The following is a 20,026-nucleotide window of genomic DNA, read 5'->3' as shown; positions in this document are numbered from 1 at the left end:
TTGTGATACTATTTTTGCAAGAAAAATTTAAAGATTATTTAATAGAAATATTTGGAAATTATTTTATTTTCCATATAATTTTGCGTTAATAACTAAATTTAAAAAAAGTTATATTTTTTATTTTAGTAAAATTGTATTGAAAGTAATTGAATTTCTGTGAGGAATTTTATTTTAATTTTGATAATAATTAAATTCTGTTGAAGAAATTTATTAAAAGTTTTTAAAATAAATGAATTCTGTCAAGAAATTTAGTTAAAATTGTTAAATTTTAGAAAATATTTGAATTTTTGTAGAGAATTTTATTTATTTATGAAAATAATTAAATTTTTTAAAGGAATTTAAATAAAACTTTATAGAAAATTATTGATACAGGATTTTATGAAAAATTTTTTAAATAATTAAATTATTTCGAAGAATTTAACTGAAAGTTTTTAAAATAAATGGATTCTGTTAAGAAATTTAGTTAAAATTGTTGAATTTTAGAAAATATTTGAATTCTTGTAAAGAATTTTCTTTATTTATGAAAATAATTGAATTCTTGTAAAGAATTTTCTTTTTTTATGAAAATAATTGAATTTTTGTAAAGTATTTTATCAAAACGTGTAAAAATAATTCAATTATTATGAAGAATTTGTTAAATTTGTGGAAAATAATTAAATTTTTTAAAAGAATTTAATTAAAACTATATTGAAAATTATTGAATTTTTATAAAGGATTTAATCAAAATTTTTTAAACAATTAAATTATTTCGAAGAATTTAACTGAAATTTTTTAAAATAAATGGATTTCTGCAAAGAATTTTATTAAAATACTTGAAAATAATTTGTAAAAATAATTTAATTTTGTCAATAATTTTACTAAATTTTCAGAATAATTAAATTAGTGCGAAGAATTTTATGAACATTTCTGAAATTAATTAAATTTTTTTTGAGGAATTTTATATAAATTGTATTGAAAATAATTGAATCCCTCTGAAGAATTCTATATTATTTTTATAAAAAGTAATTGAACTCTTGCGAGGGATTTTTAGAAAAGTTATGACAATAATTGAATTGTTTTGAATAAATTTTTTGAAATTCTTTAAAGTAATTCAATTTTGTCTAGGAAATTAATTATAATGATCTATTAAACTAAAAAGAATGTAATTTTTATAAAAAATAAAAAATTTTTTTTTTGAAATTCATGAATTCTTTCAAAGAATATTATTAATGTTTCAAAAATAAATAATTGAATTTTGTCGAAAAATTATATTAAAATTTTTGAATAAAATTCTACTCCTCTGATAAATGTTATTAACTATAAAAATTGTTTAATTTTTTTCGAAGATTTTTATTAACAGTTTTGAAAATAATAGATCATAGTAATCAATTAATTACTTAATTATTATTAAGTGATTTTTTGCAATTTTAAATCTTTTTTGCATTTAAAATATTTAAAAAATAAAGTTGTTATTTAAAAATGAAAAATTTTGTAATTCGCATGATTATAGTAAATTGAGTAAAACATTTATCGTCCACATAATATTTTCCAGTAATAAATAATTATTTGATAAATAAAAAAAAAATAGTCTGAAAAAATAATTTTACGAGTGAGAAAAATTGATGTTTTTCTTGGATCATCAATTCACTTGGGGAGTAAATTTATCAATGGCCGAAAATAATGAGAAGAGAAAATAGTGTCTTTATATAAAAACGACGAAATGAATGAAAGTTTAAAGGATAATTGGATAAGGATGTTATATAGAAGTGGCTTGAAGCAAAAAAAAAAAAAAAAAAGAAAGAAAAAAAATTCGAAAGGAATAAAATGTATAAAGGATGTGGAAATATTGGTGTCAAGTTGAGAAAAAGAGAGAGACAGAGAGAGACAGAGAGAGACGAAAGAAGGTTTTGGAGGATAGTTTAGAGAAATACTGGGAAATTCGAGACACAACGAGAACGATAATGATCACTAGAAGAACTGAGCTTTTCAAAAGAAGAAAGAGATAAGGGTAGACAAAGCGTTTTCATGTGAAAAAAAAGAGAGAAGAAAAGAATCCGGGCGCGGGTGTAGATATGTAGAGCTAAAAAATTCACTGCTAAAAAGAAAAGTTGTTTTTCCTTAACACTAAATAGAGAGAATGTTTCTAATAAAATGACAAAAATATACAAATTTTATTTTCTTTCAGAGAAAAGAAATTTACGAAAAAGAAAAGAATTTACAATATTTTATATAGAAACATTTTTTCTGATTTATTTTGTTCTATACTTATTCTATTTTTATTCTATTTTTATTCTATTTTTTATTCTTTTTTATTCTTTTCTATTCTTTTCTATTCTTTTCTATTCTTTTCTATTCTTTCCTATTCTTTTCTATTCTTTTCTATTCTTTTCTATTCTTTTCTATTCTTTTCTATTCTTTTCTATTCTTTTCTATTCTTTTCTATTCTTTCGTAATATTTTTTTACAACTAGAGAAGAAAATTCTTAATGTAAATAAAAAAAATCTTATTTCTACTTACATTTTTCGTAAAGAATTTAAAAAATTAGAAATACCAGTTAATTAATTAACAATAAAGATTAAGAGATAAAAGATCAGTTAAAACAAAGGTTTAAAAAGAATTTACTGTTTGAATTCTTTAGAAAGAGAGAGAGAGAGAGAGAAAATAGTTTTTTCTACTCCTCTTGTGAAAAATTCTCTTCATAAAATATCTCCGCGACAGCTGTGATCTTAAGTCTAATGAATACCTTATTCTAAAGGCGTGACACCTTGGCAGTCATAAAGCGAAACATAAAATTTTGAAACGTGCCACTCAAGAATCGTGAATAACCTTTCTCTCTACCGATTCGAAAATGTGAACCATATATATATATATATATATATATATATATAGGTTGACAGAGCAAAGTGTGCTAAAACTCTTGGGACGAAAACAGGGTAACAAAATTGAAATTACGCAGTAAACTTTTGCCGCACACTGAAGTCAAACCAAGTAAATGACGTAAATTTTATAGTAATTGGAAAATGTATTTTCCTCAAGTGTGAGTGATATATATTTAATTTAAGAAGGTGAATAAAATATTCAGACGATTATGTAAAAATAAATTAAGTATTCCGAATCAATCACTAAAATTAATTATTGCACTTTCGTTTGGGAAAAATCTCTTTTTAATTTTGATACAATTTTTTTTCGTTATATTTACTTATTTCTTTTTCTCAATTTATCTATACTTATATGTTAAATATGTAAATTATTAATTAATTGAATAAAAATTATATAACAATAAAATAAACAAAATGTAAATAAAAATAAAATAGAACGAATAAAAACTAGAAAATTTTCCATTTTTTAGAAAAAAATAAAAAATGTTTGGTTTATTATTTCCAATAAAAAATTATTATTAAATTATTAAATTATTATTTTAAAAAAATTATTTTTTACATTTCTCTTTTGATTTTAATAAAATAACAAAATTGTAATTTTCGATTAGAAATTATTTTATTTTAAATTTCAATAAATTTTATGTTTTGTTCTATTTATTTGGAATTATGTTTTAATATTTTGTTTTAATTTTAATGAGTACGTTTTCTTTCTTGCCTTTTGATAAATTTGTTGGCAATTATTTTGGTTAAAACCTTTTGTTACGATTTTAATTAATAAATAATTTGCCAACGATTAATTCATTGTAAATTATTTTTCAAATTTTTCGTTGATTTTCTGATATTTAATAATTGAAAATTTTGCTTCGCTCTATATCCACCCTCATTATTCACTCGTCGATGTAAATTGTTATAATATTTATCAAAACCTAATAAAACATGAAAAATTTTAGTTTTTAAATTTTCGATTATTAATGCCCTTTTCAAATTCAGTGGAAAATTTACGTTTCCTATGGAATTCAATGAATAAATTGGTATTCGAGTAAATATTACAATGTTAATAAATAAGAGAATAAATTTATATGTAAACAGACAAATAGTTATAATTAAATAAATACGTAAATAAAAATTAATAAGTATATAAATAAATAGATAAACAGATAAGGAAATAAATAGAAAAATAAATAAGTAAATGAATAGGTAAATAATTAAATATGCAAATAAATAAATAAGTAAATAAATAAAACAAGAAAAAAAATAAATAGAGTAAAATGAAATTAAAAGAAAGTGAAAATAATATAATTTTAGGAAAAAAATGAATGAATTACCAACAAAAGGTACCAATCCTTCTTGCTCGTAATTTCGTAATTGCTCCTTGCCCGTGCACTGTGGTTTTCCATCTTTTTTCGGTCCAAAAGAACATCGATGATGCTGCTGCCAAAATTCGCGAAACCAAAGATTTCGACAATTTACTATTTTTCCCGGCAACGTTGGATGTTCGACATTTTGCTCCGCTTGGTTTCCGCACTCGTCGTTCATTCGTGGACGCAAATTGTTGTAATACTTGTCAAAACCTAGAAAAAAGATTAAAAATTCCTTAATTATTATTTTTTCCATAAGACTTGAAGTATATTTTACGATACTAAATGAAGTAATTTTCACTTAAAATAAGTTCTGTCTGAACAAAAAATTGACTTGTTCCCCTTTAAAACTAATCACACACTAGAGGAAGATGGAAAATTTACCGTCTGACTAGAAAAATCTTTTACTACTGCAAATGAAAGACGTAACTTCTGCTTGTCTGACTTAAATGTTATTTTACTACTGAATGCACTAATTGTTAGAAAAAATATTCATGTTTGACCTAAAATTGACTTGTTCTACTGCTAAAATAAAACAACAATAGATTTTCTGACTCAAATACTGTTTTTCTATTTGATACTAAAATTAGTTCAAACAGGTTGAATGCAGATCAAATAAAAATTGATCTAAATTTTTATCTACAATTGATATTAGTATCAATTATTAATTATTATTAATTATTATTATTATTATTATTATTACTATTATTAATTATTATTATTATTATTAATTATTATTAATTAAATTAATACTTTCAAGATTCCTGCTTTTTCTGTATTTTAAATTGTATTTTGCTAAACTGAAAAAAAATTTATTTGATACAAATAATCGATTACTATTAAATTGACTCAAATAAAAATTGTTTAATTCAAGTAAATATTTAATTGATAAAACAGTCAAGTAATCGTTTATTTGAATCGAATAAATTTTCTGTTCCATTGTACGAAATACACTAATTGCACTTAAAAATAATTCTGTCTGATCAAATATTGACTTCTTCTACTGCGAAACTAATCGTACAGCAAAGAAGAATAAAAAAATTTACTGTCTGATTAAAAGTAAATTTTACTATTGCACATAAAAAAATTTATAAAATCTGACTAGAAACTGTTTACTATTAAAAAATGCAAATGCAAAATTATCGTCAGACCGGAATCGTCTTTTATTGATGGATTTTAGTATTAGTCCGAATGTACTTCTGTTCGTCTGACTTAAACCGTATTTTACTACTGATTTTAATAATTTCAGTTAAAATGGTTTTGTTTGATAAAATGTTGACTTGTTCTACTGCAAAACTAATCGCAAAGCAAATAATATGTTAAAAATGTCCCGTATGACTAAAAATAATTTCCACCACTACAAGATACAAATAGAATGCGTGAAAAATTTAGAATTTCCGCATAAAAATTATCTACTATTGTAAGATATAAAAAAAAAATTTTGTGTTGAGAGAAATTATCTTTTATTACATGATTTCAGTACTAGACTGAATGAACTTCTGCTTGTCTGACGTAAACTGTATTTTACTACTAATTATACTAATTACACTAATTGCACTAAATACATTCGTGTTTCACCGAAAATTGACTTGTTCTACTGCGAAATTAATTGCAATAAACAGAATGGTAAACATTTTAAACGGTAAATTTAAATCAGCGGAAAATCGCTGATTCAAATTTAGAGAGTAAAAATTTTAAAAATTTTAAAAATTTAAAATAGTAAAAAATTTACTACTAAGAAAAAGCAACTTAAAATATTTAGAAACTTGAACTACAAATTTTTTATTATTCACAAATACAGTTTTTTTAAATATATAAAATTTTGATACATTGTTTGTCTCAATTTAAAATCGTTAGAAATCCACTTAAATTCCACTTAAATTATTCCATTTAAAATAGTGTATGACCAAAAATTGACTTGTTCTACTGTGAAACTAATAACAAAGCAAATAACAATGATATAAAATTACCGTCTGACTAAAAATAACTTTTACTACTGCAAATGAAAAATATGTAAAATGTTTACAGATATTCACAATAGAAACAGTTTATTATTATGAAAAATACGGAAATCTTCAATGATGTCTGACTGCAATTGACTTTAACTACTGGATTCTAAAATTATTATTCCTAGTGAAGTTCTGCTTGTCTGCCATAAATAGTCGTTTTTCAATTTTTTGGTGTCAATTTATTTTTTCTTTAGAAATTTCTAAATTTATATTGTTAATAACTAATAACTGTATATACTGAGAAATGACACTTAAATGTGTGGAGTCTGAGTAAAAATTGACTCTTTCTACTTCAAAAATAATTAGAATTCTAAAAAAGAAAATTAGAAAACAATAAAAGAAATTGATCACCTGCGTACAATGAATGTTACTGCTCCAGAAAAAAACGAAAATATTTGAGACTTTAGATACAATCTTGTCTGACTATAGTCGACTTGTACTACTTGATTTCAGAATTAGTCCAAACTAATTAGTTTTTTCCTGACTTAAAATATAAATTTGCTTACTAAATACACTAATTTTACTTAAAAGAGACGTGTCTGACCAAATATTGACTTGTTCTACTGTGAAACTAATAACAAAGCAAATAACAACGATAGAAATTTCCGTCTGACTAAAAATAATTTTTACTACTGTAAATGAAAAATGTAAAATGTTTAGAGATTTTGACAAGAAACTATTTATTATTGTAAAAATAAAATACGTAAATCGCTAACGATGCCTGACTGAAATCGACTTTTACTACTGAATTCTAGTATTAATTCCAATGAAGTTCTCCTTGTCAGACATGAATAATAAAAAATAATAAAAAATTGTTGTCTGACTGAAAATGCCTTTTACTACTGCAAGCAAAAAACGTACAGTATTTAAACATTTAGAATAAAAACTACGTTTATTTTTCAAATATACAAAATACAAAAGAAGTGTCTGACTAAAAATTTATAATACAATAATCATTGTCTGACTTTCTATTGACTCTTACTACTGATTTTGTTACTGAATCGTTTACTACATTATTAGAGATTTAAATCTTCTTTTACTGACTATATTATTCGATTTTACAATTTTTTTTTCTGCATTTAGAAAATCATTATTCAATTTTAAGTAAACAATAATTAATACTGATAATAGTATTCAGAGGCCTTTTAATATCGTAAAAGGCTTCTGAATACTATTATCAATATTATTAAAAAAACGGTTCTTAAATAAATTTATTAATAATTAATACTGTTTTTAGTCCCATTTTATAACCGAAAAAAACCATATTTTTTTAATGTTCAAATATTTTTTTACAACTATTTACTATTTAGTAATTTAATGCCGTAAGTCCTCAATTTTAATAACAAACAATTAATAATTATTTATTCAATTAACTTTTGTTTTTAATTTTTATAAATTTTATTTTTAAAAATTTCATTACACAAAATTTTCACAAAAGAATATTAAAATCAGCAATCCCTATAAAAATTGCACCTAATTTTCTTCCAGAAATAAATTAATAATAATATAATACATATTGAAAAAAAATAAATCCCCGATGTTGCCAATAAATTATATTGAATTTAAGAAATAAAAAAAAAAAGAATGTTAAAAAAATTGAAATCCGAGGGAAATGGTAACGATTGAAGATAAGCGTTATGATTGTCGTCTTGAGAAATGAGAATAAAATTGCAAATGATGGGAATAATGAAATTCGGCAAAAGGAGTGGCGCGCATTGTCAATAATCTTAAAGAGATGGATGCGCGATATCAAATTTTATTAGGAATCGATTCGTTTAAAATGCAAAATCATGAAAACGCTTACTGGCAATTCCGTCGAGACGTGATTATAAAATCGTGTGTATATGTATACATGTGTATATGTACGTATATATACAAAGGTCGATTTATTCGTTGACCCCTGTTAATTCGAGGTTGTCCTATTTGTAGGAATAATTTCTTTTCTGTTATCTGAAATTGTCTTTATTTTCGTTTACGTTATACTTTCAAATATTTTCAGTCTCTATAAAATATTTATGTATTTTTAAAATATTTGTAATTAAATTAAATTAAATTAATTATTTTCAAATCTGCTTTCAACTTTCCCACAAAATTAATATTCAAAATGTTTTTTAGTAATATTATAATCGAAAAATAAATTTTTTCTTTGAAAAGAAAGTTGACTTAATTGGAAACGACCCAAAAAGTGTACTTTCCTCGATTCTTCACACAAGAATCATGAAGTTTAATATGATTTATTTTACACAAAGCCTATTTTAATCTTGTTTTTATTTATTTCATATTCGAAACTTATTCTCAAAAAGTAAGTTTTCTTGTGTTGTTTTCCAATTTTCATTTATAAATTTGTGTAAAAATATTTTTTTAATACTTTCCCCGCTATTTTTTTATTTGGAAGTGGAGTTTACATTTTCATTTGTTTTCCTTTTTTTCACATTTTCAGTTCGTTTTTACTTCCAATTTATATTATTAAGGGCATTTGAACCTTGATGACGTTACAGTTTGTGCAAAGCATGTGTGACGTCACCAAGGTTCAAATGCCCTTAAGTTAAAAAGTTGTATTTTATGTAAGTGTTTATTTTTATTTAAAAATTTATTTTTTCTACCGTTCAAAATTGTTAAAAATTGTTTTGTTTTGAAATGTTTTGTAATATTATTTAATTGTCGATTAATAAGCTTGATTGGAATATATTTTATTTGTTTTTTACACTATTTATATTATTAATAGACAAAATTTTATTTTTCTTAATTTATTATTTAACCTCTAAACGAAATTTTTCAAAATTGTTTATATAAGATTAAAATATACATTTAAGTTCAAATATCAACAAAATAATTATTTTCAAGCTTTATCATAAAGATCTACAACGAAAATTTTTTCAAAAATATTAACATTTTTAGAAAAAACTATAGTCAAAAGTTACCACTTCGTATGGAGAATCACACAAATAATGAATTGTGATTTAATTTGAAATTACAGTTACTATTAATTTATAAATGAATAAAGCAAACATACAAGTGACAAGCAAATATATAACCTACAAGTATACCCAAACGTTTGTATATTACTATTGTATTAATATATTTAATGGGATTTAGATAGTGATTAATAGTTGTTCGTGTTGATAATAATAATTCAAAATTAGTACCTAACTCGACCCTTCAGGGCGTTGCAACTAGATGTTACAAATTAATGATATGAATGATAGATTAGGAAAATGTCATGTGATCTCGAATAATTACATGCCGATTAACGGCTCTCCAGTGTATAACCGTAAACAATTCAGAGAATCTGCATCTGAAATGTCTCACACGCCTGGTCCAGTTTACTGTTGTAAGTAAATTCTATATGAATTATACCATATCCGCAAACCGCATCATTATACCTATGCTTTGAATATTACACGCAATCACTACAAGAATTAGTTACTACATTACAGGAGAGTTATTCTTTTAAAATCAACAATTTCAATTTAAATATTAAGTCAACATTTATTCTACTACGATTCAAATTCAAATGTTAATAAAAATAAAATAATAATTTATAACAATAATATTAATAATATTTTATATTATGTAATATACTAGTCGTCGAACCCGCCTTCGAAGCTTTTTGGTATACCTGACATTGCATTTCAACTATTTTCTTTACTTTACATAAAACTTTTGTTTAAAATTTATGAGATTTTTAATTATTAAAAAGTGCTTAAATACAAATATTTTCAAAATATTTTTTCCAAGATGTGATACGTAATGATACTTATAATGAAACGTCTAAAAGAAATAATTTAAAAACAAGATTTCCACAAAACTTTAATTTTGTTTATCCCTGATTTCCAGACAAAATTTTGACTTTTTCCCTGACACTAAAGAATATTATGATTCACTCTAAAAACGATTAGATACTCAAAAAAATGTTCTATTATATTTATTTACAAATTGCTTTAATTGTAAAACAAAAAAAAAATCGTAAAAAATGTCTTGTGATAAAGTTCTTTTGAGAAATTTCAAATTCATTTGTTTACATTTACGAAATTTAGATTACTCGGAAATTCTTCAATTAAATATACATTAGAAAATAAAAACTTGAAATAATTTTAAATTAAATGTCGATTAAACTTTTTGAAAAAAATTAGTTCCATAGAATTTTTAATTAAAAGAATGAAAAATTCAAATTTCCAAAGATTTTAATTTGAAATTTTTACAAAATTTAATTATTTCTAAAAATTCGAATTATTAGTCACTTCTCAAAAATTTAATCATCTAAAATTTTAACTGCAATTAAATTTATAAATCAATTTTTATTAGAAAATCTATACGAGAATTCAATTATTTAAATTTACAAACCTAGATAATTTATTGAATAATTCAATGTTTTTTAAAATTTAATTCTCATAAAGAATTTTATCAACAAGTTTGTAAATATAATTATATTCTTTTGACGAATTTTAATAAAATTTTTTAGAATAGTTATATTTTTCAAGAAATTTGATTGAAATTGTATTAAAAATAATTGAAATTCTGCAATGATTTTTATTATTTATGAAAATAATTGAATTATTGCGAAGAATTTTTTAAAAAAAGATTCAAATAATTGATTTTTTTCGAAAAAATTTATGCAAATTCTATTTTTAATAATTCAATTCCTGTGAAATTTTCATTATTTTAGAAAATAATTAAATATTCGTGTAGAACTTTGTCAAAATATTTTTTTAAATAATTGAATTCTTTCGGGAAATTTTATTAAAATAATAAATATACAAATTATTGAATTGTGAACAATTTTTGAAAATAATTTAAATTTTGTAATAAATTTTATTAAAATTTTTTAAAAATAATTGAATTTTATTAATTTTAAAAATAATTGAATTCTCGTGTTGAATATTGTTATTTATGAAAATAATTTACTTTCTCCAAATGATTTTATTATTTATAAAAATAATTAAATCCCTGAAAAGAATTTTAAACTTTATGAAAATAATTGAATTACTGCGAAGAATGTTGCTATTTATAAATAAAAATAATTAAAATGTTGACGCGAGAATTTTTTTCGTATTTTTGAAAATATTTGAATTTTTAGAAAGAATTTTAATATTTATTAAGAAAGTTAATTTCTTCATGTTCTATTTTATTAATGATTTATGATTTTAAGAAATTTCGATTTTTCGGAAATTCTTCAATTAAATATTATTGGAAAATAAAAACTTCAAATAATTTAAAAAGAAACATTTAATAAAAGTTTTTCAAAAAAAAAAATAATTCTACAGAATTGTTAATTAAAAATTAGAAAAATTTAGATTTTCAAAGACTTTAATTTGATAACTTTTCAAAATTCAATTGTTTCCAAAAATTCAAGCTATAATAATTTTTATATTCATTTATTATCTCAAATTTTAATTGAAATTCATTTTTAAATCAATTTTTATTAAAAAATTCTTGGAGAAATCAATAATTTAAATAAAAACATAAATAATTAACTAAATAATTGACTATTTCTGAAAATTTAATTCTCATAAAGAATTTTATCAACAAATTTGAAAATAATTGAATTTTTTCGACGAATTTTAATCAAATAAAACATGAAGAAATCAATCATTCCGAGTGATTGATATCTTCATGTTTAATAATAATTAACGATGATCGAGTGATAAAATTATTATTTTATATTATAAGCATAGAATTTTTAACTAAAATTCTTCTGTAAATCAATTACTTTTAAATTTTTAATAATTTTTGAAAAAAGTTCTTTAAGTATTTTTAAATCCATTTGTTTACAATTCAATTTTACGAAATTATTTCTGAAAATCTATAATGCTTTTAATATTCAATTAAATTATCTAAAATTTTAACTGAACATCATTTTTAAATAAACTTTTATTAGAAAATTCTACAAGAATTCGAATATTTAAATACAAAAATTAATAATTTATTGAATAATTGAATGTTTCTTAAAATTGAATTCTCCTAAAGAATTTTTTCAACAAATTTTTTAATTGAATTTTTTCCAAGAATTTTAATAAAAGTTTCAAGAATAATTACATTTTTCGAGAAATTCGATTAAAATTGTATTAAAAATCCCGCTCATTTCCTTCACTAATTCTATACAATAATAAATTAATCTTTAAAATAATAATTAATACTTAAAATTTGTAATTATAATTCGGATAAGTACGAATATAGTTTTCTATTTTTTCAGCAATAGTACTAAAATATTTTACCATTAAATTATTATTGATAATATTATTGTGGTGAATAAAAAAAATTTTCAATATCTCAGTAAAGCAAGAGTTAATAATAATTTAGAAAAAAACAATCTCTCATCTCCTGAGAATGTAACAGAGTAAAAATTACAAAAATACCAACTGGTAACGCTTATCTCTAAGAATAATCATTTTTAATTAAATTTTTCATAAAGAAAGAATGTTTAAAAAGAATGTTATCATTCTTAAAATAACAGAATTTTCAGTACATCAAGAAGTGAATACATTTTTTAATATAATCCCGATAGCTATGTCTAAAATAACTGCCAGTGTCTGGATTTATTATGCGAAAAAACTTTTATAAGAAACATCTTTAAAAAACTGAAAAAAACAGTTTTCTATTATTTCAGTGAAATAATTTCTTTTTCCATTTTCGAAATAATGTTTTTCAAATAAACATCAATACTTCATTTAACGTAAGAATTTCGAATTTAATTCCAATTATACGATTTTGAATTGTTCTCTTGATTATTCGAAACTATTTTTCATTTGTTTCCAATTAATTCTCAGTAATCAAATAAATTTGAAGTATCATTTTAATGAAAATTCTTTGTGTTCGAAATTTTTTCATTATTCTCAAAAAAGTAGTGTATTTTTCATTTTGATTTAAATTATATTTTCTGTTCTATAAAAAAGTTTTTATAATTAAACAATTTTTTTTCTAATTTTAATTTTTATTTAATTGTAAAGTTGACTAAGAATTATAAAGAAAAAATTGTGTGGGAATTTTTTTTTTCATTTGTAAGGAAAAAATAAAGCACTATATTTTGAATGCGCGTCTAAGAAGGATTCGAAATTTCCCATCATCTTGAAATGATTAACGCTTTTAATCTGATAAGGAAGAAATTACACTCTTTACCTCAAAGTGAAACTTTCAATTACGCTAAGGACGACAGTTTGGTTAGATATCGCTCTGGGGGGAGAAAATAGTTAACAGAGAGTAACTGGGGCAAAGCAATGGACGTTAAATCTTGGACTTAGAATTGAAAAAACGTTGAAAATAAATACAATTTTCAATATTTTAATTCTCCTTTGAATAATTATTTTCTTTTTTGGAAATAATTTTTAATTGAAAAATTAACTATAATAATTTGAATGTTCTTTTATTCATTCACTTTTTCTGCGCGGGACGTGATATTCAATTTATTATTGTTATGCAAATTACAAAATTATTTATTTTCAAATATAAATTTTTTTAATAATTTCATAATCAAAATTTAAAAAATTCACTTAAGTACAAAATTAATTATTACTGTTCATATTTTTAAAAATATTAATAAAATTTCACGAAAGAATTCAATTATTTTCTAAAATTTTAATAAAACCTTCTAAACAATTTACTTATTTTTTTAAATAGTAAAATCTTTACAAAAATTCCATGATTTTCAAAACAATTTTAATTGAATTCCTCGGAAGAATTCAATTTTTTAAAAAAAATTGTAACACAATTTGAAAAAATTCAATTTTTTTCTAAAATTTTAATAAATCCTTCGAAAAAATTCAATTATTTTTATAGATAGTAAAATTCTTGGCAAGAATTCAATTAATTTTATAAATAGTAAAATTATTTCAATTAAAATTGTTTTGAAAAAAATTGAATTCCTCGGATGAATTCAAATATTTTTAATTATTTCCATAAATTTCAATTATTTCCTAAAATTTTAATAAATTCATTGAAAAACAATTCAACTATTTATATAAATAAAAAAATTCTTTTCAGGAATTATATTATTTTTAATCAAATTTAAATAAAATTACATGAGAGAATTTAATTATTTTCAAAAATTTCCATAAAATTTAATTTCAACAAGAATTTAAAATTCTCTAAAAATAATTCAATTTTTCTCAAAATATTTTTAAAAAATTATATTTAAAATTAAATTACTTTCAATGCAATTTTTAAATATATTCGTCAAATAAATTGAAAGAATTCAATTATTTTCAAAAAATAATAAAATTCTTCTGATGAATTCAATTATTTTGAATATGGGTACTTAATTTTAATAAAATACTTAGAAATTCTATTATTTTTGAAACAATAACAATTTTCATAACAATTTAATTATTTCTTAAAATTTTAATAAATTCTTGAAAACATTTCAATTATTTTTATAAATAGTAAAATTCTTTGCAATAATTCAATTATTTTCAATTCACTTTTAATAAAATTCTGCTTCATAAAATTCAATTGCTTTCAAAAATTTCAATTAAAATTATTAAAGAAACTCCATTATTATTATATTTAGTATTATTACTATATTATCGATATTATTATTATCTGTCGAGAAGCAAATTTTATTTTCTACACGAGTTTACTTAAATTTATTTCACGTATGTACATAATTATAGATTATTATTCTCGGAAGAGTTGAAAAAAAGGGATTATTGCAGACACTGAAAGTAAATAACGTTGTTTGCGAATTTCAAAAAGTTTTGAAAAGCTAATAAAGAATATACTTGGTTCGGCCTTTAAATGTAAATAGAGAAAGAAAATTTTCAAAAATAAATAGCAGTGTAAAATTCAACAAGAAACTTAAATTATAAATTAATAAAGCAAATATAATATTAAATACTCGTGTTCCATTAGAAAATGAACATCAATATTCTATAAAATTATATTATTCATAAAGTAAATTATAAAAAAAAATTGTTTTTCATCAAGAAACGCATAGAAAATATTGATATGAGAAAATAAAAAATATATATTAATTATAAATGAATGTAAAATGAAAATAATATCATCCATTTGTATATCAAAATAAATAAAAAGTAGAAAAAATAAAATAAAATAAAATATAAAATAAAAACAACAAAAAATATAAAATAAAATAAATAATGAAATGAAATGAAAAATAACAGAAAATAAAAAAATAAGGAAAGTAAAGAAAAATAAAATAAAATTCGAAATGAATAAAACATTCCAGTAACAAATAACAAAAGAAAGAAGGTAAATAAAACAAAAAAAATTATTAGTAAGTAAAAGGAAATAATGAATAAGAAGAAGAAATTTTTTTCCAATAGAATATAGAAATGAAACGAAAATCCCGTAAACACACAAAATGAATTTAATTTCGCTCAAATGGATTCAATTTTCATTCATTAACGATGAAACTTTGTAATGAGTTTCTGATGTCAATTCAATCGAACTAATAGACAAGTTTATATACAATATTTAACGTGATTGACAAAATTTTTCTTATCTTCTTTTGCACAATAAAAAAATATTAGTTTATTAAAAATAACTTCAAAAAATTATAGATTTTTTTGTACTTAAAGGCTCTTTGTTGTTTAAGAAATAAATAAAACATAAATTAATTTATTAACAAATCAGGGCAATAATGACAATATTAATAAAGTGAAATATTAAATACAAAGAAAAATAAATAAAAATTCATTTGAATTATTGTTAAAAATACGACGAAACAAAAAAAAAAAATGTTTTACCTTCGAGAGAATTTTTAAAAGGTAAGATTGTGATTGCTCCCTCTGCGGCGAATTCTTGTTCTTTGACAGGATGTGCTTTAGCTCCCCAGGAATCACTACCAATCCACATAAAATGACCTGTCCGATTGGCCTTTATTGTAGCATGCAGCAATTTCCTGAAACAAAACAAAGTCCAATTCGAAATAAATAATAACGTTTTTTTTATCCTAAATTAATTGTTCAATTAGAAATATATTAGATTTTATAATATGAAGATTATTTCGATTAATTATTATTAGTTATTTTTTTTTTTATTATCTATTTTATTATTCATCATTATTATAATATTTATTAATAAATATAAAAATTACAAGTCAATAAATGGTTTTTGTTTAAATAAACGTAAATAAACGAATAAACAGAGAAACAAAATTTTAAATAATAAATATTAATATTAGTTCACAGTAAATATAATAATTAATATTCAATTGCTGTCATTTTTAAGAATATATTCATTTTCCCTTGTTTAAAAAAAAATTCTTCATAGTGCTACTATTAATAATAATTATATTTTTTGTTAGACTATTTATATATAGAGAAATAAGAAAATAAATAATATTAAAATATAGGTATTTATTTTAAAAAATAAACAGCAACTCTTAAATCAATGTGCGAGAATTGATTTTGGAAAACTCAAATAATTCCTCTGTATTTTCAGGGATAGTTTTAGAACACGTCAACAAGTCGGGAAAGGATTAAATGCTCTCGAGAGGCAATCAATTAAGTGATTAATAAAGTTTTAAAACTAAATTCCAGAGATAAGCCTCGAGAAAAAATAATCGCTTGTAATTTAAATAAACTTTTAATTATTATTACACTAAATTTTATTGTAACGAATTATTTATTTTAATTTTTTTTTTCAATGTAATTAAAGTTGTTTCTAGTTATTTAATTTATTTTCTCATTTATAATATTACATGATTTTTATTATATATATTGTAGATCATGTGCTTACATTTAATAATAATTATTAATTATTATCTATTAATATTAATTATTTTATTATTATTAATATTATTATTATTATTACTAGCAACAGATCGCACGCCAAAGCGCGCCGCTAAATTCTTACTTACTTTTTACAATAAAATTAGCAATTTTAAAAATAATAGAATTAAAAAATTTTTAATCAAAATTTTTGTCGAAAACACTAAAAACATTCAATTTTGGAGAAATTACAAATAATTGCAGAAATTCATTTATTTAAAAGAAAAGAAAAATCAATTATGTTCAAAATTTAAAAAAAATTCTCGTCAAAATCCCAATTACACAAACATTTAATTATTTTTATAAACAATAAAAATTTTACAGTAAAAACAATTTTAGTCCGACAAACAGAACTTCAATCGTATTAATACTAGAATCTAGAATTTATGGTTTATCAAGTAGTAAAAGTCGATTATAATCAGACAAGATTGTATCTAATCTAAAGTCTTAAATATTTTCGTTTTTTTTCTAGAACAGTAACATTCATTGTATGCTGGAAAGCAATTTCTTTTATTGTTTTCTAATTTTCTTCTTATAATTCTAATTATTTTTAAAAGTAGAAAGATGATTTTTTATTCTGACGTAATTCTTTTATAAGTGTAATTTTTTGAGTAATTCTTTAATGACAAAATATTTTAAGAAAAAAAAGCCCAACGTTAAATTATTGACACGGAAAAATTGAGAAAGTGTAACAAATAATACGTAGGCTTGGAATTCGCTTTCATTCTTAAAAGCAGAAATTGAAAATTCTCAGTTTGTCAACTTTTCGTTTTTCTTTCTCCTCTCTTTCTCTCTCAGCATTTTTCGATTTTCCATCCTACCATCTTTCAATCTCTTTCTTTTCATTATCGATAAAAGTACCTCGTAGTGCATCTTGAGTTATTTTAACCATTCGAAAAGCAAAAATAAAAAAAGGAAAAATTAAAAAAAAATTGAAATATAGAAACAAAATGAAATATCATTTTTGTATCTTTCAACTGTACACTGAACAATGTAAAAGAATATAGAGAATGAAATTTTAAATTTATAATTCAATTTAAAATTACTTTTGCTTTATCTCCAAATCGGTATTGCCCTTTGGCTCTTTTCTTTCTTTTCTTTTTATAAGTCAATTGGTTTCTTACAACTGAAGAAACTCCTCGTGCAAGCTTGGGAATTTTCTTATTTTTTATTTTATTGAAATATGCTACTAAAGCACTTTTCAAATCGTTGACAAAAATAGATCGTAATCAGAAATTTTCAATTGTTTTTATTTTATATTCCTCATTTTTATCTGAATCGAAGAAAATTAAGTAACAAAGAAAGTAATGAAATGTGAAGAATAAAGTAAGCTAGAGAAAAAATATAAATAAGAAATAAAGTTAAAAAAAATAAATAAAAAGAAAGTAATAAAAAATAAATAAAAAAAGAATGTAGAGAATGCTAAAGACGTAATAAAAAATAAATAAAACAGGATGTATTGGAAAATAAATAAAGATGAGTGTGGACAAATAAATAAATTCACTTAAATTCATGAAATAAAATACGAATTAATGTAAAAAATGGAATAAAAGAATTCACGTCAAAATTTTTATCAGCATTTTTTTCATGATTTTTTTCATGATTTTTATCAGGATTTTTATCAGGATTTTTTTCATGATTTTTTTCAGGATTTTTTTCAGGATTTTTTTCATGATTTTTTTCATGATTATTTTCAGGATTATTTTCATGATTTTCTTCAGGATTTTTTTCAGGATTCTTTTCAGGATTTTTTTCATGATATTTTTCATGATTTTTATCAGGATTTTTTTCAGGATTTTTATCATGATTTTTTTCATGATTTTTTTCATGATTTTTTTCATGATTATTTTCAGGATTTTTATCAGGATTTTTTTCATGATTTTTTTCAGGATTACTTTCAGGATTTTTTTCATGATTTTTTTCATGATTTTTTTCATGATTTTTTTCATGATTTTTTTCATGATTTTTTTCAGGATTTTTTTCAGGATTATTATCAGGATTTTTTTCACGAGTTTTTTTAAGATTTTTTTCAGGATTTTTTCATGATTTTTTTCATGATTTTTTTCATGATTTTTTTCAGGATTTTTATCAGGATTTTTTTCATGATTTTTTTCAGGATTTTTTTCAGGATTTTTTTCATGATTTTTTTCATGATTTTTTTCAGGATTTTTTTCAGGATTATTATCAGGATTTTTTTCACGATTTTTTTCATGATTTTTTTCACGATTTTTTTCAGGATTTTTATCAGGATTTATTCATGATTTTTTTCAGGATTTTTATCAGGATTTTTTTCATGATTTTTTTCACGATTTTTTTCAGGATTTTTATCAGGATTTTTTTCATGATTTTTTTCATGATTTTTTTCATGATTTTTTTCATGATTATTTTCAGGATTTTTATCAGGATTTTTTTCATGATTTTTTTCAGGATTACTTTCAGGATTTTTTTCATGATTTTTTTCATGATTTTTTTCATGATTTTTTTCATGATTTTTTTCATGATTTTTTTCAGGATTTTTTTCAGGATTATTATCAGGATTTTTTTCACGAGTTTTTTTAAGATTTTTTTCAGGATTTTTTCATGATTTTTTTCATGATTTTTTTCATGATTTTTTTCAGGATTTTTATCAGGATTTTTTTCATGATTTTTTTCAGGATTTTTTTCAGGATTTTTTTCATGATTTTTTTCATGATTTTTTTCAGGATTTTTTTCAGGATTATTATCAGGATTCTTTTCAGGATTTTTTTCATGATATTTTTCATGATTTTTTCAGGATTTTTATCAGGATTTATTCATGATTTTTTTCAGGATTTTTATCAGGATTTTTTTCACGATTTTTTTCATGATTTTTTTCAGGATTTTTATCAGGATTTTTTTCATGATTTTTTTCATGATTTTTTTCATGATTTTTTTCAGGATTTTTTTCAGGATTCTTTTCAGGATTTTTTTCATGATTTTTTTCACGATTTTTTTCACGATTTTTTTCAGGATTTTTATCAGGATTTTTTTCATGATTTTTTTCAGGATTTTTATCAGGATTTTTTTCACGATTTTTTTCAGGATTTTTATCAGGA

General features: G+C 21.4%; 1 protein-coding gene across 2 annotated transcripts in view; it reads right to left on the bottom strand.

Annotated features, from left to right (window-relative positions):
- The window catches only part of LOC122504579 (metabotropic glutamate receptor 7-like), a 330,791-nt gene that overhangs the window by 47,261 nt on the left and 263,504 nt on the right, over window positions 1-20,026 (bottom strand). For both annotated transcript variants that reach the window (XM_043615752.1, XM_043615753.1), the window contains exons 7-8: window positions 15,927-16,081; window positions 4,184-4,429 (exon numbers count right to left, since the gene is read on the bottom strand). In XM_043615752.1, the coding sequence (XP_043471687.1) occupies window positions 4,184-4,429; window positions 15,927-16,081 (401 nt within the window). The remainder of the gene's footprint in view (window positions 1-4,183; window positions 4,430-15,926; window positions 16,082-20,026) is intronic.

Source organism: Leptopilina heterotoma, unplaced genomic scaffold (genome assembly GCF_015476425.1).
Source record: "Leptopilina heterotoma isolate Lh14 unplaced genomic scaffold, ASM1547642v1 Lhet_305, whole genome shotgun sequence".
Taxonomy (NCBI): domain Eukaryota; kingdom Metazoa; phylum Arthropoda; class Insecta; order Hymenoptera; family Figitidae; genus Leptopilina; species Leptopilina heterotoma.
This window is presented reverse-complemented; position numbering and strand designations above follow the sequence as displayed.